Here is a 20,753-nt window from a genome sequence, read left to right on the forward strand (position 1 = left end):
GCATTTATTTGTGTCTTCAAACCTAGACACACTTTTATTTATTTATTGAAAGTTCTGTGTTCTTTAAATGCTTAGGTCCAGTTTGTTTGTTTTATTTATTTATTTATTTTAATCTATCTATCTATCTATCTATCTATCTATCTATCTATCTATCTATCTGTGAAATACCTCTATTACACAGTGGGTTAAACATTTTTTAAATGGCTGTTTATATATAAATTGCAAAGAAAGAAAGAAAAAGAAAGAAAGAAAGAAAGACACATGGTAAAATAATGAAAGAGAGAGAAAAGAGGGAGGGAGAGAGTGAATGAATAAAAGAAGGAAAGGTCTTACAATTAAAAAAAAAAACAAAAAAAACATTAAAAGAGCAATTACTCGAATAGTCCACTAGATGGCGACAGATTGTAATAAACAGTAGATTCAGTGACTGAGCGATTAGTTCACATAAACCACACGCAGCCATAAATAGTCATCATCGTTGAATATGTATTATACATTTGCATATACATTTACAATAATGACAATTATATATTTTAATAATAATCAAACATTTAAGAATCTAAATAGCCTATTAATGCAAGTTTTTAAAAAAGCATCCTGTACTAAATAAACTAAACCGGTTATGTTTTTTTGTTAAAGTGACTGATACTGCCAGTGAAACCAGGTCTGTACAATTATTAATTATTTTAAAAAAAATGCATCAATGGAGAGGACCATTCAATTCCTTTTTTTGTTTTCAAAAAATAAATCAATTCTAATTATATTTATTTGTTTACACCGGTGTTTTTCAGTTAAATTGATGTGACGTCCATGTCATAATTTTAAGCTAATGGACCAAAACTGTGTTAGTGATAAATGCAACACGAGCCCTAATTAAATATGATTAAACATTAATTATTCAACAATCTGTCCGTATAAAGCTGCCAGAGTCTGATGCTGGAGCTGATCATCTCCTGCAGAACGAAATCAAGAGCCAACCATGATCTGTCTGTCTGTCTGTCTGTCCGTCTATCTGTCTCACGCTCATTTGTCGTCCAGATGAGTGTCCTGGGAGGAGAATCCCAGCTCAGTATAATGGGATGCTTACAGGTTTGTGGCTTCAGCAGCATCCATCCGCCCCCTGCTCCACAGAATAAAGAGCCGCGTCTGTTATCAGCGTCCGCGGCTTCTGCAGGTTATCAGCAGCCTGACTGACCCCAAACACCCTCAACATGGGAAAACCAGCGGCGCATATTCCCAGCGTTCACTGCACACTCCTGTTTGACCACCAATTACAATATGATCTATTCTTGTATTGTAGCCTGTTGTGTTGTTTAAACACTGCGATAGATTAATTGCGTTCTTGCTATGTAGCTATAAACGTGTTAACCTTAAAGACAACACATTTAAGCAAATAGATTGCGATTTCTGTATATGGACATTTCACTTAAAATAACATTAAGAAACAAATATATATTTTTTTATTTAGGGGGAATTAATCATTAGCATATAAGATACTTGAATAAGCTTCTGATATCATTAGAAAAATGACTATCAAAACTGAAATTTGCTTCCCTGTCACCATAATACAGTATTATTAGGAATAATAATATTCTTATAATTTCATAAAAAAAGAATATTGATATAACAATGAAATGAAGAAAATAATGAAAATGAAAACAAAACAAAAAGCTAATAACATTAACATTTGCTGAACTAGGCTATATAAATAAATAAATAAATAAATAAAACGTTTAAAAAAAAAACTAGCCTATTTGTTTTAAATCAAATAAAATTTTCTAAATAATTAATCATTTTATGTAAGAGATGTACAAATAAGTACTAATAAATAAATACAAATTAGGAATATAATTTCTAAACGTTTTATTTAAAATTGACAAAAGTTGATTTATATATATATATATATATATATATATATATATATATATATAGTTATTAATATTATGATTCTGAAAATAATATTATTTTGTCTTGGGACAGGGTTGCATATTTAAAATTGAAGCTAATTTAAGTATAGCCTGATAAATAATTCCCTCTATATAGTCACATATTCTTTAGGTTTAAGCTCGGTGGACTGATCTCGCATTACTGAACAGGAAACTGTAAAACATGGGAAGGTTAAAGAGCCCATCGATCCCTTGAGACCTTTGAGATAACAATCTGCTGCCCATTAGAAATGAATCTGTAACTGGAACAGCTCATTAATGCTCGCCCCGCCCCCTCCTCGTTTGAATGTCAGCACTGATTGGGCACAACTGCGGCACTGACAGTGACCTCACACAGAACCTGAAGGCGACCCAAAGGATAAAACGCGCGCGGGACGCATCACGGCAACAGTATCCAGCCCGCATCTTCTCCTCAGTAGTTTCATCTGGACTTTGGGTGAAGATGCCACGAGGATTTTTAGTGAAACGGAGTAAACGTGCCTCATCTGCATCCTACAAGGTGCGAGCGCAAGAAGAAAAAGAGCCGCGCACAGAGGACCTGCCTACCCAAACTGCAAATGCAAGTGTGCCAGATGTGCTGGAACCTATAACGGAATCATGGACAAGTGATGTAAGTTCTAAACATCTTCTGGAGGACTCTGGAGGGGTTATTGGAGGGAGCTTCGATTACGCACAGAGCTACTTCAGCCATCCGGAGCAGAGTGCGTCATCTCCGCGCAACAGCACCGACTCATACAGCCCGATCAAACCCATCAGCACGGAGCTTTTGGACAGGTGTCTCAGCTCACCAGCCATGGCCGAGTCATTCCCCTTGGCCACCCCGGTGTCTTCAATCGAGCGTCTGCTAATGAACCACTCTGACATGAAGTTTGGCACACCGGTGCCCTCATCGGTGCCCACCTACCCTGCCTTTCACCAGTGCGTAAAACGCGCGTTCATGGACTCAGAGCGAAAAAGCAAACCACCCAAAAAGCCTAAAGTCATCAGAAAGCTCAATTTTGAAGACGAAGTCACCACCTCACCGGTCCTCGGGCTTAAAATAAAAAAAGAAATTCCCGAGTCAAAACTAGCACCGCAAAGTGGTAGAAAAAAACCGCTCGGTGAGTTCATCTGCCAGCTTTGTAAGGAAGAATACCCTGATCCGTTTTCTCTAGCCCAGCACAAGTGCTCCAGGATCGTCCGGGTTGAGTACCGCTGTCCAGAGTGCGACAAAGTTTTCAGCTGTCCTGCCAACCTCGCGTCTCACCGCAGATGGCACAAACCTCGCAACCTGAGCACTGGAGACGCGAAGAAGTCTCCGCTGGAGGCGCACAACCACGAGAAGACCTCGGTGGAGGGGAAGGAGAACGCTAGCAAGCTGAGACTGAACAATCAGCACCAGCTGAGTCCGGACAGCTCCCACCAGCACAGATCAGCACCGGACAGCAACATGATGCACAGGGGATCCCAAGACCCTCCTCTGGACCAAAGGTTCCCGTCCTCGGAGAAATGCTTTGAGATGCGTATCGGCTCCACGGACAGCTCGAGGTTGTTCGATCACTGCCCCGAGGAGCCCGACAGGACCAGCACCCCATACCTGCCCTCGTCAGGTCCGGAAGAGGTGTTTGAGTGCCACTACTGCAGCAAGAAGTTCCGCAGGCAAGCCTACCTGAGGAAACACCTGGCCGCGCACGAGACGATCAAAGCATCCTCATACGCTCACATCGAAAGCGGACAGATCACTTTCCCGTGTCAGCTGTGCGGAGCGCACTTCCCCTCCGCGGAGATCAGGGACAAACACCGACTCTGGCACGCGGTCAGAGAGGACTTACTCCTCAGACCTGATCTGAGTCCTGGAGAACAGCAGATATACTCATGCAAACACTGTCCCTCCACGTTCTTCAGTTCTCCGGGTTTGACCAGACACATCAACAAGACTCATCCCACAGAGAACAGACAGGTGATGCTCTTACAGATGGCCGTCAGGCCGGGATGCTGATCTCACAAACACTTCAGATTGGGTCTAACGACTCGTTGTCGATATGATCACTAATAATAGGTCCGGTGTCTTTATGTGGGAATATAGAACTTGCAAATTTTCTTTGTCGACAGCAGAAACAGTTTATGTAACCTTTCATAATCTTGGGTATCACTTTAAAACTTCCAATAGTACAGCAAGTTATTAACGGACATATACAGGGTTCCTTCACTTTTGAGCATCAATTTTCCAGTTGATACTCTCTATATATGTATATCTATATACACACACAAATACATATATAGTCAATCAAATCAAGAGATGAGAACTATATTAACTATAGAAATAGTTAACATTATAGAATTTTCTCACAGCTTTTATTATTTTAAATCTTAATTACAAAAAAGGATTTTTCTCATCAAGTAAATGTATCAGAACTGAGAATAACAAGAAACATAGATGTTAAATATTGAAAATTCAAATTACTTTTATACATTTTAAAATTAATTTGAATAATTTCTTTTCCAGGCCTTGAAATCTCAATTCTTTGACATTTTCAGATATTTCCATGACCATGTGAACCCTGTATATAATACTTTGCTCGTTATATATTTAAATTTGATTATCATAACCACTTTCAGGTTTGATTAATATCTATATAAATTATTATTGAAGGTTATAAACTCTTACTCATTAAAGGTACTTAATGTTGCTGGTTTAATTTATTTAATGTTTATAGCGGGGAAAACTCTAAATCTATCAGGCTTGAGAATCAAGGCTCACAGCAGGTTTTTCATTAATATGTCCTTATAATATGGGAAAAGTGAAGAAATATATTTTGTGTCTCATTGTAAAAGTAGCTCCCATGGAAAGCTTACGTAATCTCAATTGTCTTAGAAGGTGCTTTGATTTCTAGATCATAAATGAAGGTACTGTACATTTCAATATATTTTGATTGACAACAGTAGCTGCAAAAAAATGCATTTATATCATAACTGGCAGGAAATGCCATAGCATACATCAAGAATATTAGAGGCCAACATGTAATAAACCACAAGTGTCATATTTATATTTTCATATGTAGTCATTTTCAGCTGTTACGGGGGAATGAAAATGTCAATAAATCGAATTGTCTTCAAATATCCTTTTAAATGTAGCACGTGTGTTATTTGCACAAATCCACTGGAGCTGCTGCTTAAAACTGAAAAACAGAAATCGGTGCACTTAAAAGAATCATAAATGGTGAAACATTTGATGCACCCAGTAACTGCACAGGATTTGATATGTTGTAAGAATACTTTTATTCTTAAGTGTAGTTGCACATCCACTCTCCTTCGACATCCGATACATACGTATAAAGATACTAGCATATGACATTATTGTGGATCTGTGCGTGTGCTTGTGTGTTGTGCAGCTGTTATATCAACACATGCAGTTAGTACTGGAATCATGCAGCATTTGGTCAGTAGTAACATACACAAAATCTACCCATGAGGATGTTTTTTTCCTCTTGAAGTTACGCACAGGTCTCAGTTGCTTGTGTGCAGGCCTTTAATATACACGTTATAATTTCACTCCAAAAGGGTGCTGCATGATTTCAAACTCCACAAATATATATATTTTTTTCGGATAAATTTCTAAATGATATCAAATTAAAAAGAAAAATAATAAAATCTGACCCTCATGAAGTCTCACATAGCTTTCAAGAAAATATACAAACTGGATTTTATCTTAAACATGGCAACAGTTATATAACTTGCATCCGTAGTCTACAGGGCCAGATACCCTCATAAACGGAAAAGTGCAGACCAAAGCTAGTGTCAATGTTTTTTGTACACTTCCACATCTACACGTTAAAAAAAAAAAAAAAAAAAAGGCTGTTCAAATGTCTCAAAACACGCCGTTCACTAGCTCGAAAAGTCCTGAAACGGGTAGTTCGGTTCAATTTGGCAACGTCGCCGTCTCCCTGCAAGACCTGTTAATGTGGCAACTCATTCACACTTTCCTTAAAAATCCCATCTAAGATGAGATAAATCAAAAAGAACGTTGCAGTCAAATGATTTATGCTGATAAACTTGAACGGGATCGTCTCTAATGCTGCTGTGCAACAAAACAAAACAACGGGATAGAGTCCAGCAAAAATCTAGCCATACAGACAGACATTCAAGCTGAAGACTTGCTCTTTGACTTGTTCTAAGTGGTCTTTTGACTTTTTTTTGGTTGATTTAAATACTGTTAAATATGTACACAGATCAGATACTGTTCATACACTATACACATACATTAAATATGTATATATTTTATATTTATAGATATTTACACGCACAAATAACCATTACAAATGACAAAGGGGCGGTTCAGTATAACATTAACATGAAAAAAAAAATCAGTAACATTCTAATGAAGAGAAAACTGAATATACAAATTGCAATAAACCGTGATCCATAAAGAAAACCAGCAAATAAACAAACAAATGTGAGTGTCAATGTTATATAAAAACATGTTCCACATTAGGAGAGAAAACTAACTGAAATGCGTAACAGCAAGAAGTGCTTCGGGTTAAACGCAAATCTGCTCCACAAACATGTTTTCGAACACCTTTTTCCCGCCATCAATTTGTCGCGTGTTCTGTACAAATATAAAAAGTTGTGGTTGATACGATGGCAAATCAAAAAGAAAGATTTTCATAAGCTTTTTTTTTTTAATGATCACTGAGTAGTGGGCAGCTTCAGTGGCACCAGCTACGACAACAGCAGAGGAAGTTAAGTAAAACGCAACGCGATATCCATCAGCGATCGACAAAAATAAAAATTTTAGTCATCTTTGATCACTCTGGCTCTGAATGGGAGGAGTCAGACAGCATATGGGGCGTGGCTACTGCAGGCAAGAGGGCGTGGTTTGTCTCTGACAGTGCAGTGGGCGGAGTTCCGGAGTGAGCGCGAATGGAGTGAAGTGTGTGTTTGCTCACTCAGGTCAAGTCTTGTTGGCGGAGCCTGAGGAACGGCGAAGCTTCATGGACATCCGGCTCTTGCTAGCACGAGGTGACATTGGCGAGGCTAAGTCGCTCCCGCCTACTTGCATTGCTGGACTTTCGGCTAGCTGACTCTCGAGGCATGAGCCTGTCGGGGAGGGATGGGGTGGAAGAAAAAGGAAAGACAGAGATCAGAACGTCACAACGCAAGATCGTTCACACGCTAAACACACCTACATCTCGAATGTGACATCTCATTACAGGGTTACATTTAGATTGGGTTTATGAATTAGAATATGAAATACATATTGGGTTGAAATGTAGGAAATAAATGTCTATATTAAAGACGTTTTTTGTGATCATTGTGAATTTCACTCAGATTGGAACGGGAAAAACCTCTCAGTTAGAATAATTTTGGCAAATGGTACATAAAGGCCAGGAGTAACCAATAGAGAGCAAAATAAGTGTGAAAACCCCTTCCTGAGAGGCGTGAGAGGTTAATGCACCAGTGCATTGTGGGTGAAGTTCACAGAGCGAATCACAGGGGATGCTGGGACTAATCAACGCCGAGATCTGACACCTCGTCCCTCGATGAGACCAACAGGGGTGCAGTTACAATATCACAACACAAACTACATAGTAAGAGTAATGGGGAGGAAAAAAACAGAGAAGGTACTTTGCCGTTTTCAGTTCCTGCATACCATTCACAGCTAGCGTGAAAGACCTTCCGTTTCAAGCCTTTTCCCTTTACCTTGATGAGCCCAATGTTTTCTAGTTGAGGTTTGGGAAGGAGCAGAAAAATCACAGCATTTCTCTCTTGGGGTGCGAGAATGGACAGAAATGGGAGATAGAAAGGACGACAAGAGAGAGAGGCGGGAAAGATGCAAAGTGATGTGGAATGTAAGAGAAAGCAGAGAAAGAATACAGACAGGAGGAAGAAAAAGAAGAAGAGATACAAGATAAAGGTGTGAGCAGGCTGAGAGGGAAAACAGTAGCAGGTGCACAAAATACAAGACAACAAATGCAAGAGCTGATCTCTCCATACGCTCATGAAGGTTTATTATTCATACACACACTCGCTCATCCACTTGACACACACACGCACACAAGCACGCGCACGCACACACGTTGGTTTTTGTGGTTTATGGGGACTCTCCATAGGCGTAATGGTTTTTATACTGAACAAACTGTGTGCTATTGCCCTACACCAACCCTACACCTAAACTTAGCCCTCACAGGAGACTTTGTGCATTTTTAGATTTTCAAAAAAACACCATTTAGTATGTTTTTTAAGCCTTTTGAATTACGGGGACATAGGCAGTGTCCTCATAAACCACCTTCATATTGGAATACCTCTGTCATACCCATGTCATTATACACATTTGTGTCCTCATAAACCACATAAACACACACACACACACACACACACACACACACACAAAGATGTCAGGATTACCACCCACTAGTAGCTAAAGTCTAAAAACGAATGCTGTGACACCAACCTCACTGAAACGATACTGCAACACCACATGTAATACTCTCCGCTGGTTTTGAATAATACAAGGAAATCATCTGCAAAAGTTGTACCTGAATGACTTCTGTAAATCGATCGTGCTCAGCAGTAGGGTTCCAGAAGTAAAATGCCATTCACATAATGCAGCATTATTTATAGAAGGATTTTAAAAAAGACCTACACGAGTTCTGCGGCTGTTGAAAAAGGGATAACGTACACTACCATTCAAAAATATAGGGTCGGTAAGATTTTTAATGCTTTGTTTGGTCAAAAATACAATAAAACAGTAATATTGTGAAATATTACTACAATTTAAATAACTTTTCTACGGAGCCCCTAAAGGGACATTGGCAAAAAAATAAAAAATTAAGACTTTCGCGTGCACACGAGAAACTATCGCGTGCGCACGAGAAACGTTCGCGTGCGCACGAGAAACGTTCGCGTGCTCACGAGAAACTTTCGCGTGCGCACGAGAAACTTTCGCGTGCGCACGAGAAACTTTCGCGCGCTCACGAGAAAGTATAGTTTCTCGTGAGCACGCGATAGTTTTCTCGTGAGCACGCGATAGTTTCTCGTGCGCACGCGAAAGTTTCTCGTGCGCACGAGAAAGTCTTCATTTTTTGCCAATGTCCCTTTAGGGGCTCAGTACTGTTCTCTGTTTGAATATATTTTAAAATTAGCAGTAATTAAATTTATTCTGTGATGCAAAGATTTTCAGTTGTGCAGCTTAAGGTGTTTATGGAAACCATGGTATCATTTCTTCAGGATTCTTTGCTGAATAGAAAGTTAAAAAGAACAGAATAATTTTTTTTAAACAGAAAACTCTTGTAATATTATAAATTCTTTAACTGTGAACTTTAATTACATTTTGGTAATTAAACGATGTCTACTTTATGAATACAAAAAATCCTACAGACCCTAAATGTTGGTAGTGTACAGTCAAATGATCATTGTTGTAAAGGCAATTATTATATGTTCGCATTGCAGCACAGTGGTAGTAGTGTTTACTGAAAAGAATGTATTGGTAAAATAGTCAGGCACAAAAATCTCAGATTAGATTATGATCCTCAGTGATTTGTGTGACATAGTTAAATCCACTCCTAAGAGACTTTACACCTTTTTTTTTTTTTTTTAATGTTGTGATTCAATCAAGAGTTGGTTGAAGAACTCTTTATTAAGAATCTTCAAAAACGCTTACTTCCAGAACGAAGGCTGCTAAAAAAGCTGAGCTGCTGAGCTCTATTATCCACATGAGAGCTGTTATACTGTACCATTCTGGTGATTCCATTCTATATTTACACAGATAGACAGACATATGTGTGATATAAAGAACAGAAGATGAGGTGAGTGAGATCGTGCTGGACACACACATGAATTCTAGAAACCTAGAGAGAGGTGAACAGTGTGAATCTTGTGTGAACATGCCATGCAATGAATGCTCCAGACTTCCCACTGAGCAAAACACAGAAAACATGGAAAAAGAAGGGAACACGATTCAGTCTAGAAAGGAATCGAACAAACAAGATGAAGCTTATAACGTTGTTACAAGCCAAACAAACGCAAAAGACAATCAGGCAGCCTCAGTGTACGGCATCTTCAGGAATCTTACCTTTAGATACACACAAGTGAAAGATTATGATCTGAAGGGGAAACATAAAATAAAATAAAAAATAACAAATTAAATGGGAATGAAAAGAAAAATGATCATTTGGGTTTAGAAGGTACCAGGAGCCCAACGCAAAAGCCAGAATAAAAGCTTTGGGTTTGAAAAACTCAATTTGCATAAAATACGAAACTAAAGAAAGTTTTTCAGCCCGAAAGCAAATGTGTTGCAATAACTGAACTAAAACACAAATTAATTTGTGTATAGTCATGCATGTGAACGAAAGGCTTGGATAACGACTCTTATTTGTGTATTACATTCTCAGTGAGTGATTGGGGGAAATGATCAATGAATTCTCTTGAAATTAATTTATCTGCAATAGTTTTGTCGGAATTGTCTTCCACAAAAAGGGCTTAAGGCTACTTCTGGACTGCCTTTGCTTCAAGTTCAGCTGTCATGTTCATTTTAAGGTGCATTCCTGTAGCTTAAAATAGTAGAGCATGACAGTAGCAATGCCAAGGGCATGGGTTCGATTCCCAGAAAACCAAAGTTGATGTTCAGAAAGATTTTGTTTTGAAAGAAACTGTATTCAGCAAGGATGCATAGAATTGGTCAAAAGCGACTGTAAAGACATTTATCAAATCAAATAAATGCTGTTTTTAAATTTTTTATGCATCACGGTTTCTGCAACAATATTAAGCAGCACGACTGTTATCAACATGGCAAGTCCAGTCGGTGTTTGAATTGTAATAACATTTCACAATATTAGTCTTTACTGCATTTTTGACCAAATAAATGCAGACTTGGTGAGCATAACTGACTTCTTTCAAAAAACCCCAAAAAAATAATAAATCTTAATGACACCAAACTTTTGAATGGTAGTGTTTATGTATATCGAATGCAGTGTTGCTTCTTATAAAAGCATCTGCAAAATGCATAAAAATGTAAATGTAGTGACTGGACAGAAATTAAGTGTGCATGTGATTCTATAAGCCTGGAACTGAATGAAATTGCGAAGGTGTGTAGTGAGTGGTGTAAAATGAATTAAGAATCAATTCATTAAGTCAATGCCCACCTGCTTCAGAGAGAAGATGGTGGAAAGGTGCAGGGCAGAAAACACGAGCCGCGTAGTCCTCAAACGTTGTCGGTTCCAAGTGGTGCTGGACTATCGTCTCCAGATATCTCGCTCTCTCTTCGTAGCTGATAAACATACGAGTTAAAGTCAAACAAGATTGGTGCATCGATTTCATAAGCGACAAAAACACATCAATAGGGGTCAAACAGTTAGCCAGGATGCCATGGGTTAATAATTCTCCCATCATACTGTAAACTGCATTACGAAGCTGTCATTGCTTTACGTATGGTGACATTGGGTATCAATGGACATCTTACTGTCTGTGTTATTCGGTTAAGAAAAATTATGGTATTGAGTAAATGGAAGGGATTGGATTATATCGCTGTGTATGGGTTTAAAAACGGAGGGATTCTGTAAATGGGGACGATTTGATTAAGTAGACCGGTGGCATATGGTCTGTGCTGCATTCATAACTTAGTAAGCCAAGAGCACACGGTTCGGATAATGACGGATGCTGATGGAGGAGCGGTGAGAAACGGAGCGAGAAACTGAGGTCCTGCTGGGACGAGGCAGGGGGAAGATATTCTCGGCTCTAGTTCTTTGGGTGTTTCTGCCGGTGAAGAGGAACACGTAGGAAGCGTCTCCGTTAGGCAACGCAACACTCACGCAGTTCTGTCGTTTGCCTTTTCCTGTCTCCAGCAGACCTGTTTCCTGCCGACGGGTCCCACTGTTTTAGAGCGAACCCTAGTGTGAGTGGGTGAGAGGTTCCCACAGAGGAGAAGAGAAAGCAGCTAGAGAAAGTGTCTGTGGGTGAGACGTAATTAGACATGCTGTACTACAACCATAAGCAGAACATGACAGAGCCGGTGACGGTCTTGACAGCCTTGTTAACGGCTCAGAATAGCATTCATATAGTCTCACTGACTGAAACATTCAGTCACGACTACTACAAATGAAGTCAAAGCTTCTGTTTGTAGACAACAGCTGTGGCCTCCTTGTTCTGCACTTCCAAATTACTAAAATGAACCACTAACAGATAATTCAGCAGACACAGACTAATTTATATTGCTCAAAACTTGCCAGCCAAAATACATACACAAAATCCTATATACATAAGAGATTAATCAGATATATGTACAGAATAAATGTAATATAACTACCATTCAAAAGATTCAAAAGTTTGGGGCAAGTACATTTTTTAAAATAAATTATTACTTTTATTCTGCAAGGATGCATAAATCAACTGTTAAAGACATTTATAAAGATTTCTGTTCCAAATAACAGCTGTTTTATTTGAACTTTCTATTCATTAAAGAATCCTAAAAAAATGTGTCAGTTTCCGTTATTAAGCAGCACAACCGCTTTCAAAACTGATAATACATTTTTTTTTCTTGAGCATGAATGATTTCTGAAGGATCATGTGACACTGAAGACTAGATTAATGGCTCCAGAAAATTCAGGTTTGCATCACACCAATAACTTGCATTTTAAAATATATTCAAGCAGAAAATAGTTATTTTAAAGTGTAATAATATTTCATAATATTACTGTTCTTACTGTACTTTTGACAATAATGTGAGAAAAAAAATCTGCACAAAACAGAAGTTAAAACTTTAGATGCCATTTCAGTCAGCATACAACTGACTACCACTGAATATGACATGAAATATTTACATCTAAAATATCTCAAATCTATATTTAAAAAAGTACAAATACACAAAAACTTTGAAGCTGGAATTAAATCAGCTTTTTCTGAATTTCAGGACACTAAAATGAAGAACCTGATTTTTAGACTAAAACGTCTAAGACTCTTGAGAGGTCTTGGTTTTGAATTGTTTGGTATTAGTCAAGATCTGGATGCATGCCTCATGACCAGAATAAGCTGCAAAGTGGAACAGATTTTATGCCGATAGTCCGGCTACAACCGGGCAACCATTCCAACCAGCGAGAGCAGCAACGCTGTGCGTCTTAATAGCCCTCTCAGAGCCGCCCAACATGTGGTCACCATCCTGAAACTGAGATGAGCCTCTAATGCCACCCTGTCACCAAGACAACAAATCCTCTCCGCTGTTGACTTCAGATGCTCTTTGTGTGTCACAAAGAGAGAGGTAAAGGGAAAAACAGTTCTTCTTTTTTTCCCCTTCTCTCTTTTTTGCACCATGTATTCACCCAAATAACCTGGGCCTTGCATCCACTGTAATTGAATTTTTGATGGGTTGTGTTTTTTTTATGACGGCTTGTTAAAAAGGAGAAAGTCCTTTTAAGAGAGTGCGCGCCGGGTTCTCGCGCCCTCTCTAGCATCACATGCTAGAAGAGGAGAGGAGGATAAAAAAGAGCCTTTTGTGCATTACCAGAAACTCATTTTCCCTGTGGATGAAAGGCAGAAGGGGGGAAAAAAATACTCCTGGCCTCTCCCCCCCCTCCTAGGGAGCTTTTCATTGTCACAGTGGTGAACTCCTGGGTTCTGGAAGGAAAGAGAGAAACTGCCACTGAAGAGACCGCAAAAGTGAGCTTGTTAGCACATTAGGAGTGAAGGGCTCGTGGTGGGCTCCAGGAACAGTCCCTGGTGGTGTGTTAATTCAGCACTCTGAACATGCTGGTTCTGATAGCCTCCAAATTGATCACTCCTGCTACCCTCGATTCTGTTCCCTCCCCCTCTCGAAGCCGGCGGCAGCGCTGGAGAACAGAAGCACACCTCTGGAAAGGAGGAGAAGCTTTTCACGATGTCAAAGTCATGTCAGCCACCTTGAACCTGACAACTCCTCTATGACAACATGGTGTTTGGCGAACACTTTTAGGCAGACCGCAATGACATGTGGAGCAAAGCAATTTTCAACATTAATAATATAAGAAATATTTCTTGAGCACCAAATTAGTATATTAGACACATTATTTCTGAAGGATCATGTTACATTGAGACTGGAATAATGATGCTGAAAATTCAGCTTTGCCATCACAGAAAAATTTAAATTGCATTTCAAAATATATTAAAATATAAATTTGTTATTTTAAATTGTAATAATATTTCACAATATTACTGTTTTTATTGTACCCCCCCCAAAAAAAGCAGCCTTAAGCATAAGAGACTCCAAAAAACATTTGAAAAAATCTTACTTTGCATTCAAAAATCTTGTTTACATTCAAATTTTTAAATTTAAGTTAATTATGCATCCTGTTTGTCACCTCAATTAAAATCCAGTTTTCAATTTCAGCTACAACCTATTCATTATACTGAACTGATGTCTAAATAAATCTTAAAATATAGCATGAACTCAAATAAAAACGGGGCATCTCAAAGGACATTTGTGCCTGGAAACATCAGTTCATCTGAGAGTTCTGGGACAATCGAATGTGTGACAGTACAAGGATGACACACAGCCAATATCTCCACTCTCCGAGAGCACAGCTATTCCCTGCTCTCGCCTTGCAAATTAACACAGCACAGTAACTGATGCGCCCTGTGAGAATACTGTCCCAAATCGCACACACACACGCCTCATTTTAATTACACACATGAACAGTCATTTTCTCCACATGGTGTGCTTGTTATTATCTGTGCTGAGAATTCCTCTGTAGGACAGCATTGGCACCTTTCAAAAGAAACCCAGAACAGGATCCGCAGCCCCACAGAGCGAGCCACTGTCCGGCTGCCGAACAGCTCTCGTATCCTCACACAACCCGATGGTATACGCACAGAGGAGTCCGCTCACTCAAACCACAAACCGCAGGGTCTCCACAGGTGCTTTTGTCAGGACACGTCTGTCAAACCCTGTGAGAAATCACTTAGCCAATATACAGTTTCAGTGACGCTGCTTAAAGGAATAGTTCGCCCAAATATGAAATTTGCTGAACATTTCCCACCCTCAGAACATCAAAAATGTAGATGAGTTTCTTTCTTTTAAGAAATTTAGCATTACATCACTTGCTCACCAATGTGAATGGGTGCCGTCAGAATGAAAGTCCAAATATCAGATAAAAACATCACAATAATCCATAAGCAATCCACTTCAGTCAATCAATTAGCCTCTTGTGAAGCAAAGATGATAATCTTTTGAAGCAAAATAATAATGCTTCCTCCAGTTCCTCCCCTGTTGTCTTTTCTCATCAAAATCCACCAAAATATTAGTTTAGAACAGTTTTAGACTGTTGTTTTCACTTGTAAACTGTGCTTGGTGTGGATATTTCTTTTCTGATTCAGATAAGACAACTTCCAATGAAGAATGTAATATTAATAAAGGCCTTGTATTCTATTGCAGATTATTGTGATCTTTTTATCATCTCATTTTCATCTCAAGTGATGTAATGCTAAATTTCTCAAAAACCTGTTCCAATGAAGAAACAAACTCATCCACATCTTGTAGTCTCTGTAGACAGACCTTCAGACTGACGGCTGAAGGTCTGGAATATATGTCCGCTTTCATTGGCCATGAGGCCGTTTGACCGACATGTCAAACAACCAATCATAGTTAGTTTCGTTTAGCGTCACGTTTCGGGGCACGGAAATGTTGCCACAATAACAAACCGGTGTGTGAAACTCTCGGATGTATTTTAAAGATTCTATGCCGCGAAATTTAAGTATTTCACATACTTTTGAAAATAAAACCGAAAATAAACGCGACACTCGCATCTCCCGGAAATCCGGTTTAATTCAACCAGTCAGATTACGACTTCAACATTCCTGAAGTGTTTCCAGAAAAGTGTGCCATAAGCATCAGACGTTTAGCCAATGTTCCGTGGGCGTGACGTATGAGGCTGAGACTACATCTTGGATGGCCTGAGGAGGAGTCATTTTTCAGCAAATGTCCATTTTTGTGTGAACTATTCCTTTAAACGGATTGCTTCCATGTCTACACTTCAAACTAACTTTTGCTATAGAGATCTGCCGTCGATCAAGAAATCTAATCAGATCTACCTACTTGTACATACTGAAAAATTCTGAATCAAATATTAAAATGTTGATCAAACCAACTTAAAAAAGAAACCTTAAAAATTAAGATATGAGCTGCCAAAATCCGCCAATACAAATACATTCGCACCAACGCTAGAGAGACAGAGAGAGAGAACGAGATCAGAAAAGTGACAGAGAAAAACATCACACAAATAATCAAATTTGAGGAGTTTTACAGAGTATAATTACAGAAATCTATGTGTGCCCTGAAGTGCAGGCTAATCGGTTTATTTTTCCATCTGATGCCTGCTGATATCGTGGCCCTAACAGTGATTTTATTAGTGAGGCACGGTGCTGCGGCTGGCTGCCATAGCCCCGTCATTACGGCCAATGTCTCCACGTGGCACAAGCAGATGAGAGGAGAGATAGCCCAGGCTAATGCACCGTTGCCTGGGGCTCCGAGACACTGATCTGGGCCCGGGCTCCAGCATCACAGCCTCTCCTATTAATCTCCGCTGAAACCAAATTGAAGGGCTCATGAAATACAGCCCCGAGAGCGGCCGGCCCGATTTATCGCCTTGCATCCTGTCCCCACGCCCCAGGGGGAAAGTGATGTGCGTGCTGCCGTTGCAAATGCAACATTTATTTAACATTCACGACGTGCAAGTCAGCGCTAATGTTATCAGAGAGGGCTGTGTGTACGCCGAGCCACACGTACGTGGCAGGCCTGATTAGTATGAATGAGTGAAGGTGGGCTTGCCATCTGCCTCCTGTGCATGTCTTTTTTAAACAGTAACCTGATTTTGTGGTTTTAACGAGTGGAGATTTTTCACCACGGCTTTCAAATGCCATGGCTATTAATTCTTTAAATCACATTTAGCTTCACAGAAACAGTCGAGGTCTGAATTCGCACAAGGAGTGTTTATCTACTAACATGTTTCAGCAGGTTCTGATGGGCCGCTGGACAAAACTTGTAACATTTAAGTAAAATAATACATTATTATGCAATTCTGTGGATAATCTTCACAGCTCTACCAGTCAAAACAATATCAGATGTGAAGATGTTATTACTTTTTTTTTTTTTATTTAGGCCCTTATTCATGTAGAATTAGGCAATTCTAGACACTTCTAGAATATTCCACCCTCCCTAAAAATAAGCGATTGTGTAATTTCTCAAAGAACAAAGGCTGCAGGAATATTCTGGGGGTACTTCATTCTGAATTCATCCCTTTCAAGTAATTAAAAAAGTAAAGTAAAACGTTCATAAAACTAATAAAAATTAATAGAACTAATTAGGAAATACATGCAAAAAGATGTTTTTTAAGTCAAACTTTCAAACATAGACAGACAGACAGATAGATAGAACGACAGAATGACAATAGAATACATGAAAGACAATATATAGACGATAGACAAAGACATACAGATCAGACAGACAGGGAGACAGAACAATAGATATAATGGTAGAACGAATGACAGAACGGCAGACAAAATGAGACAGAATGACAGATGTACAAATAGACAAATAGATAGACAGAATCATAGACAGAACAATAGAATGTTAGAACGACAGACAGGATGATAGAACAATACATTCTGAATTCATCCCCTAAGTCATTAAAAAAAGTAAAGTAAAACTTTCAAAAAACTAAAATAAAAAATTAAAATTAGTTCACAGAACTAATTTGGAAATACATGCAGAAAGCTGTTTTTAAGACTGCTTTCAAAGATAGATAGACAGACAGACAGACAGATAGATAGACAGGAAGATAGACAGGAAGATATAATGGTAGAATGAATGAAAGTGACAGATAAAAATGACAGACAGGCAGATAGAGACAGACATGTGTCTCTGCTACACAATCCACAAACTCCATGAAAGAAGCCTGCAGCGCATCCTAAACACTTCGTAAGAGTCAGACCCACATTCCCCATCGCCATGCACCCCCAGGGAGCTTGTTGTTTACCAATCTATCCCAAGCCGGAGGGGGCCACACAACAACTTTTTTTTTTTGTTAACACACCCTGCACCTCAATCATTCACACACGGCCTGTGTTTGACTGACTGGAAAGTCTGGGGATGAAGCTGTCAGTGCTAACAGGTCAAAACAGGAGAGAAGTTAGGAGGAGTGGCTCAGTGATAGACATATTAATGCCACTGAGGTGAACTGTGCTGGAAAAAAAACAGCGACGGGTGTCGCTTGTGCAGTTACAATAATGAGTAATGCACAAAATAAAGAGATAAACAGACAGAAAGAGAAAGAAAATGGCAAAAGCAATTAAGCACTGACCCCACCAATACCCCAAACCCCCCCCTTAATCCCCTTTTTCGGCACTGATGGGACAATTAGTGAATAGTGCAACCTTCCATCCCCCTTCACACACACACACACACACACACAAGCAAGCAAACCACGTTGTTACTAGGACACAATAGGGCCCATTGTGAGAGCTGGCAGTGTGTGGCAGCGCTGCCTGTTAGGCGTTTGGCTGTGGCTACGTCGAATGTGTGTGTGTGTGTGTGCGTGCGTGCAGGCCGCTCAAGCATGGGGACAAAAGGGGAAGCGCTGGCCTGCTGCTTCCATCAGCTCGGTTGCCCTTGGAAAAGCCAGAGTCAGAAGGAAGGAGGCTATGACCCAAAGCTCTTCCACTCTCTCCGCTATCACACCCTGCCATATGCTGACCCCAGCAGCCCGGCACTTATCGCTGCCAATCAGCAGCCAGCGGGCCTGCCCCCGCTGTCACGCCGGAGCTGGAACGGTCCCACACACACCACTGGACTGGCACGGCCAATGGGGAAGCCGCTTAACACGTCCCCTCTCCCCCTGCGTCCCAATCGACCACTGACAGATGGAAGATGGCCGTGACTCTTAGACTTGCGTGTTTTTTTTCCCCCGCAGAGTCCAAGCCAACAACACCCAATCTCCCCCCGGCCAACTCGCAGCCGCAAGCCAGACGGATCAGATAATGTGGGTTTCTCTCGCCGTGCAATCACGGCTTGAAGGACCAGATCTAGATCCACTTCATTCCAGGATGCGTTACAAGAAGACTAGCAGCTGTAGCGATCCGGTAGCCTGGGGGCGAGACAGGTCAACTAGCTCTAATCGAAGTGGGGTGTTTAAAACGCACACACACTTCCACATATGGCAGCCCAGAACATTTTATCACTCAGACCCAACATGGTGCCCTCAGAGACTAAGGCTGCTTGGAAGGCCCCGAGCTCGGGCTCTTTTTCCACACATGGCCCTTTGGATTACTCCTGTGCTATCTGTGGTTTAACCCTGTTATTTTGTATGCCCAGCATTCATAACACTGACCCACGCCAGCTACCTGCTATCTGCTGTTTTTTTTCCCCTTTCAATCCAACAGACATTAAGACCAAAGAGGCCCCTTTCTCTCCATTCCAGGCCCTAATTTCACAGTCATGCCGAATGAGGGATCAGTGTGCGGGGAGGCAGATGGACGCAGCCCGGGGCCAAGAGAAGGAACTGGAACTTAGAATCAGGCACAAGAGAGGTTGAGGCGTGTTGGCTTACAGAATGAGAAAAGAGAAGAGATGAAGGGGAAAAAAAGTGAGAACAGTGAATTAAAAAGTTTATAGTTTCAGGGCAAAAATTTGGGGGGAAAAATTATTTTGACATTGCTTGAAAAAGGCATAATGCTGGTCTGTCTTTCTTAAATCTAGATCATTTACCTCACAACGCATGTCTCTGCTGAGCTAAAGAGGGGCTGCTGTGATCATGCGTCATTTGAAAATTTCTAAATGAGGACCTCTTCAGCAAGAACAGCACCTTACATTTGCATCCAGACCAAATATAATTTAGTTTTTCTGTGAAACTAAAGGTGGTAAACTGGGGCTCAGCGTGTAATGCAATTCAGGTGGAAGAAAATGAGTATGATTATATGGATGGAAAGACTTGAAAGCCAATGTATTCTTTCCAAGTGTACTTATTGTAAGTACATCCACTTCTTTCAAATTACACAAATCAACCGAAAAAATGTGACTGCAACCAGTGCAGTCCAATTCATCCAATCCTTGACTCTTTGATTCACTTAAAGTATTGAATCATAAAGCATATAGAAAGACCATTGTAGCCTAAACATTTAGCCTAAAAGAAATATTTTTTTGATCCGGTTCTTTTAGATACTTAAATAGCATACATTGTATTATACGACCAGTGAAAGTGAATCCCAAAATGAATGACTCTTACAAGTTGGTTCTTTTAGTAAAACAAAAATGTACATGACCAGTGCAGCCTAAATCCAAAATGATAGGATCTTATGAGTCGGTTCTTCTAATGAAACATACAGCATGATCAATATAGCATATTTAAATGAACACATGACTCTTAGGAGCTGGTTCTATTAGTGATTCAAAAACACAGTGTAACCAGCATATCCTGAATCCAGAAATGAACCACTCTTATAAGACGGGTCTTTTGGTGAAAAACATACAATTCATGAGCAAATAACTCTTATAAGTGTGACCAATGTAACTCGATTCCCAACACAAATTAAATAATGTAATATATGTGTTGTACCATTTACTGAATTAGCAGTAGAAAACCTTTTATAAGTAAGCTATTATAAGAAAAAAATAATTACTACAATATACTCAAATTAATCAGAATTGAACCAGAGTGAATCAAATTTGAGAGCTTGTGAATTGAAATCGAATCAATTTCGGAAAACTCTCAATACCCAACCCTAAAATTCTAGATATCTTATAAGTTATGAGCTTACGGTGAGGGTGAGTGGAACGACATGACTTGTTCCTTATGGGTACCGAACCAGCGACTT

The 20,753-nt window shown here is 39.8% G+C and overlaps 2 protein-coding genes across 14 annotated transcripts in view; one reads left to right on the top strand and one right to left on the bottom strand.

The window, feature by feature from the left end:
- Positions 1–2,388: 2,388 nt before the first annotated feature.
- Positions 2,389–3,924, top strand: LOC306850775 (insulinoma-associated protein 2-like; the record flags this gene model as incomplete). The annotated part of the gene is made up of 1 exon (XM_079386634.1): positions 2,389–3,924. One exon carries the CDS (start codon positions 2,389–2,391, stop codon positions 3,922–3,924), a length of 1,536 nt encoding a protein of 511 aa, XP_079242760.1.
- A 1,259-nt stretch (positions 3,925–5,183) lies between these two features.
- LOC306850055 (ral GTPase-activating protein subunit alpha-1-like) overlaps positions 5,184–20,753 on the bottom strand; it is a 71,985-nt gene continuing 56,415 nt past the window's right edge. For 7 of the 13 annotated variants that reach the window (XM_079385473.1, XM_079385470.1, XM_079385469.1 and 4 more), the window contains 2 exons: positions 11,066–11,190; positions 5,190–7,022 (listed from right to left, as the gene is read on the bottom strand). In XM_079385473.1, coding sequence (XP_079241599.1) covers positions 6,877–7,022; positions 11,066–11,190 — 271 coding nt within the window. In that variant the 3' untranslated portion in view covers positions 5,190–6,876. Of the gene's footprint in view, positions 7,023–7,575; positions 7,691–9,520; positions 9,888–9,996; positions 10,028–11,065; positions 11,191–20,753 lie in introns of those variants that run through there. The other 6 variants (XM_079385463.1, XM_079385471.1, XM_079385465.1 and 3 more) reach the window with 4 other exon arrangements.

Source organism: Barbus barbus (genome assembly GCF_936440315.1).
Source record: "Barbus barbus genome assembly, chromosome: 30".
NCBI lineage: Eukaryota > Metazoa > Chordata > Actinopteri > Cypriniformes > Cyprinidae > Barbus > Barbus barbus.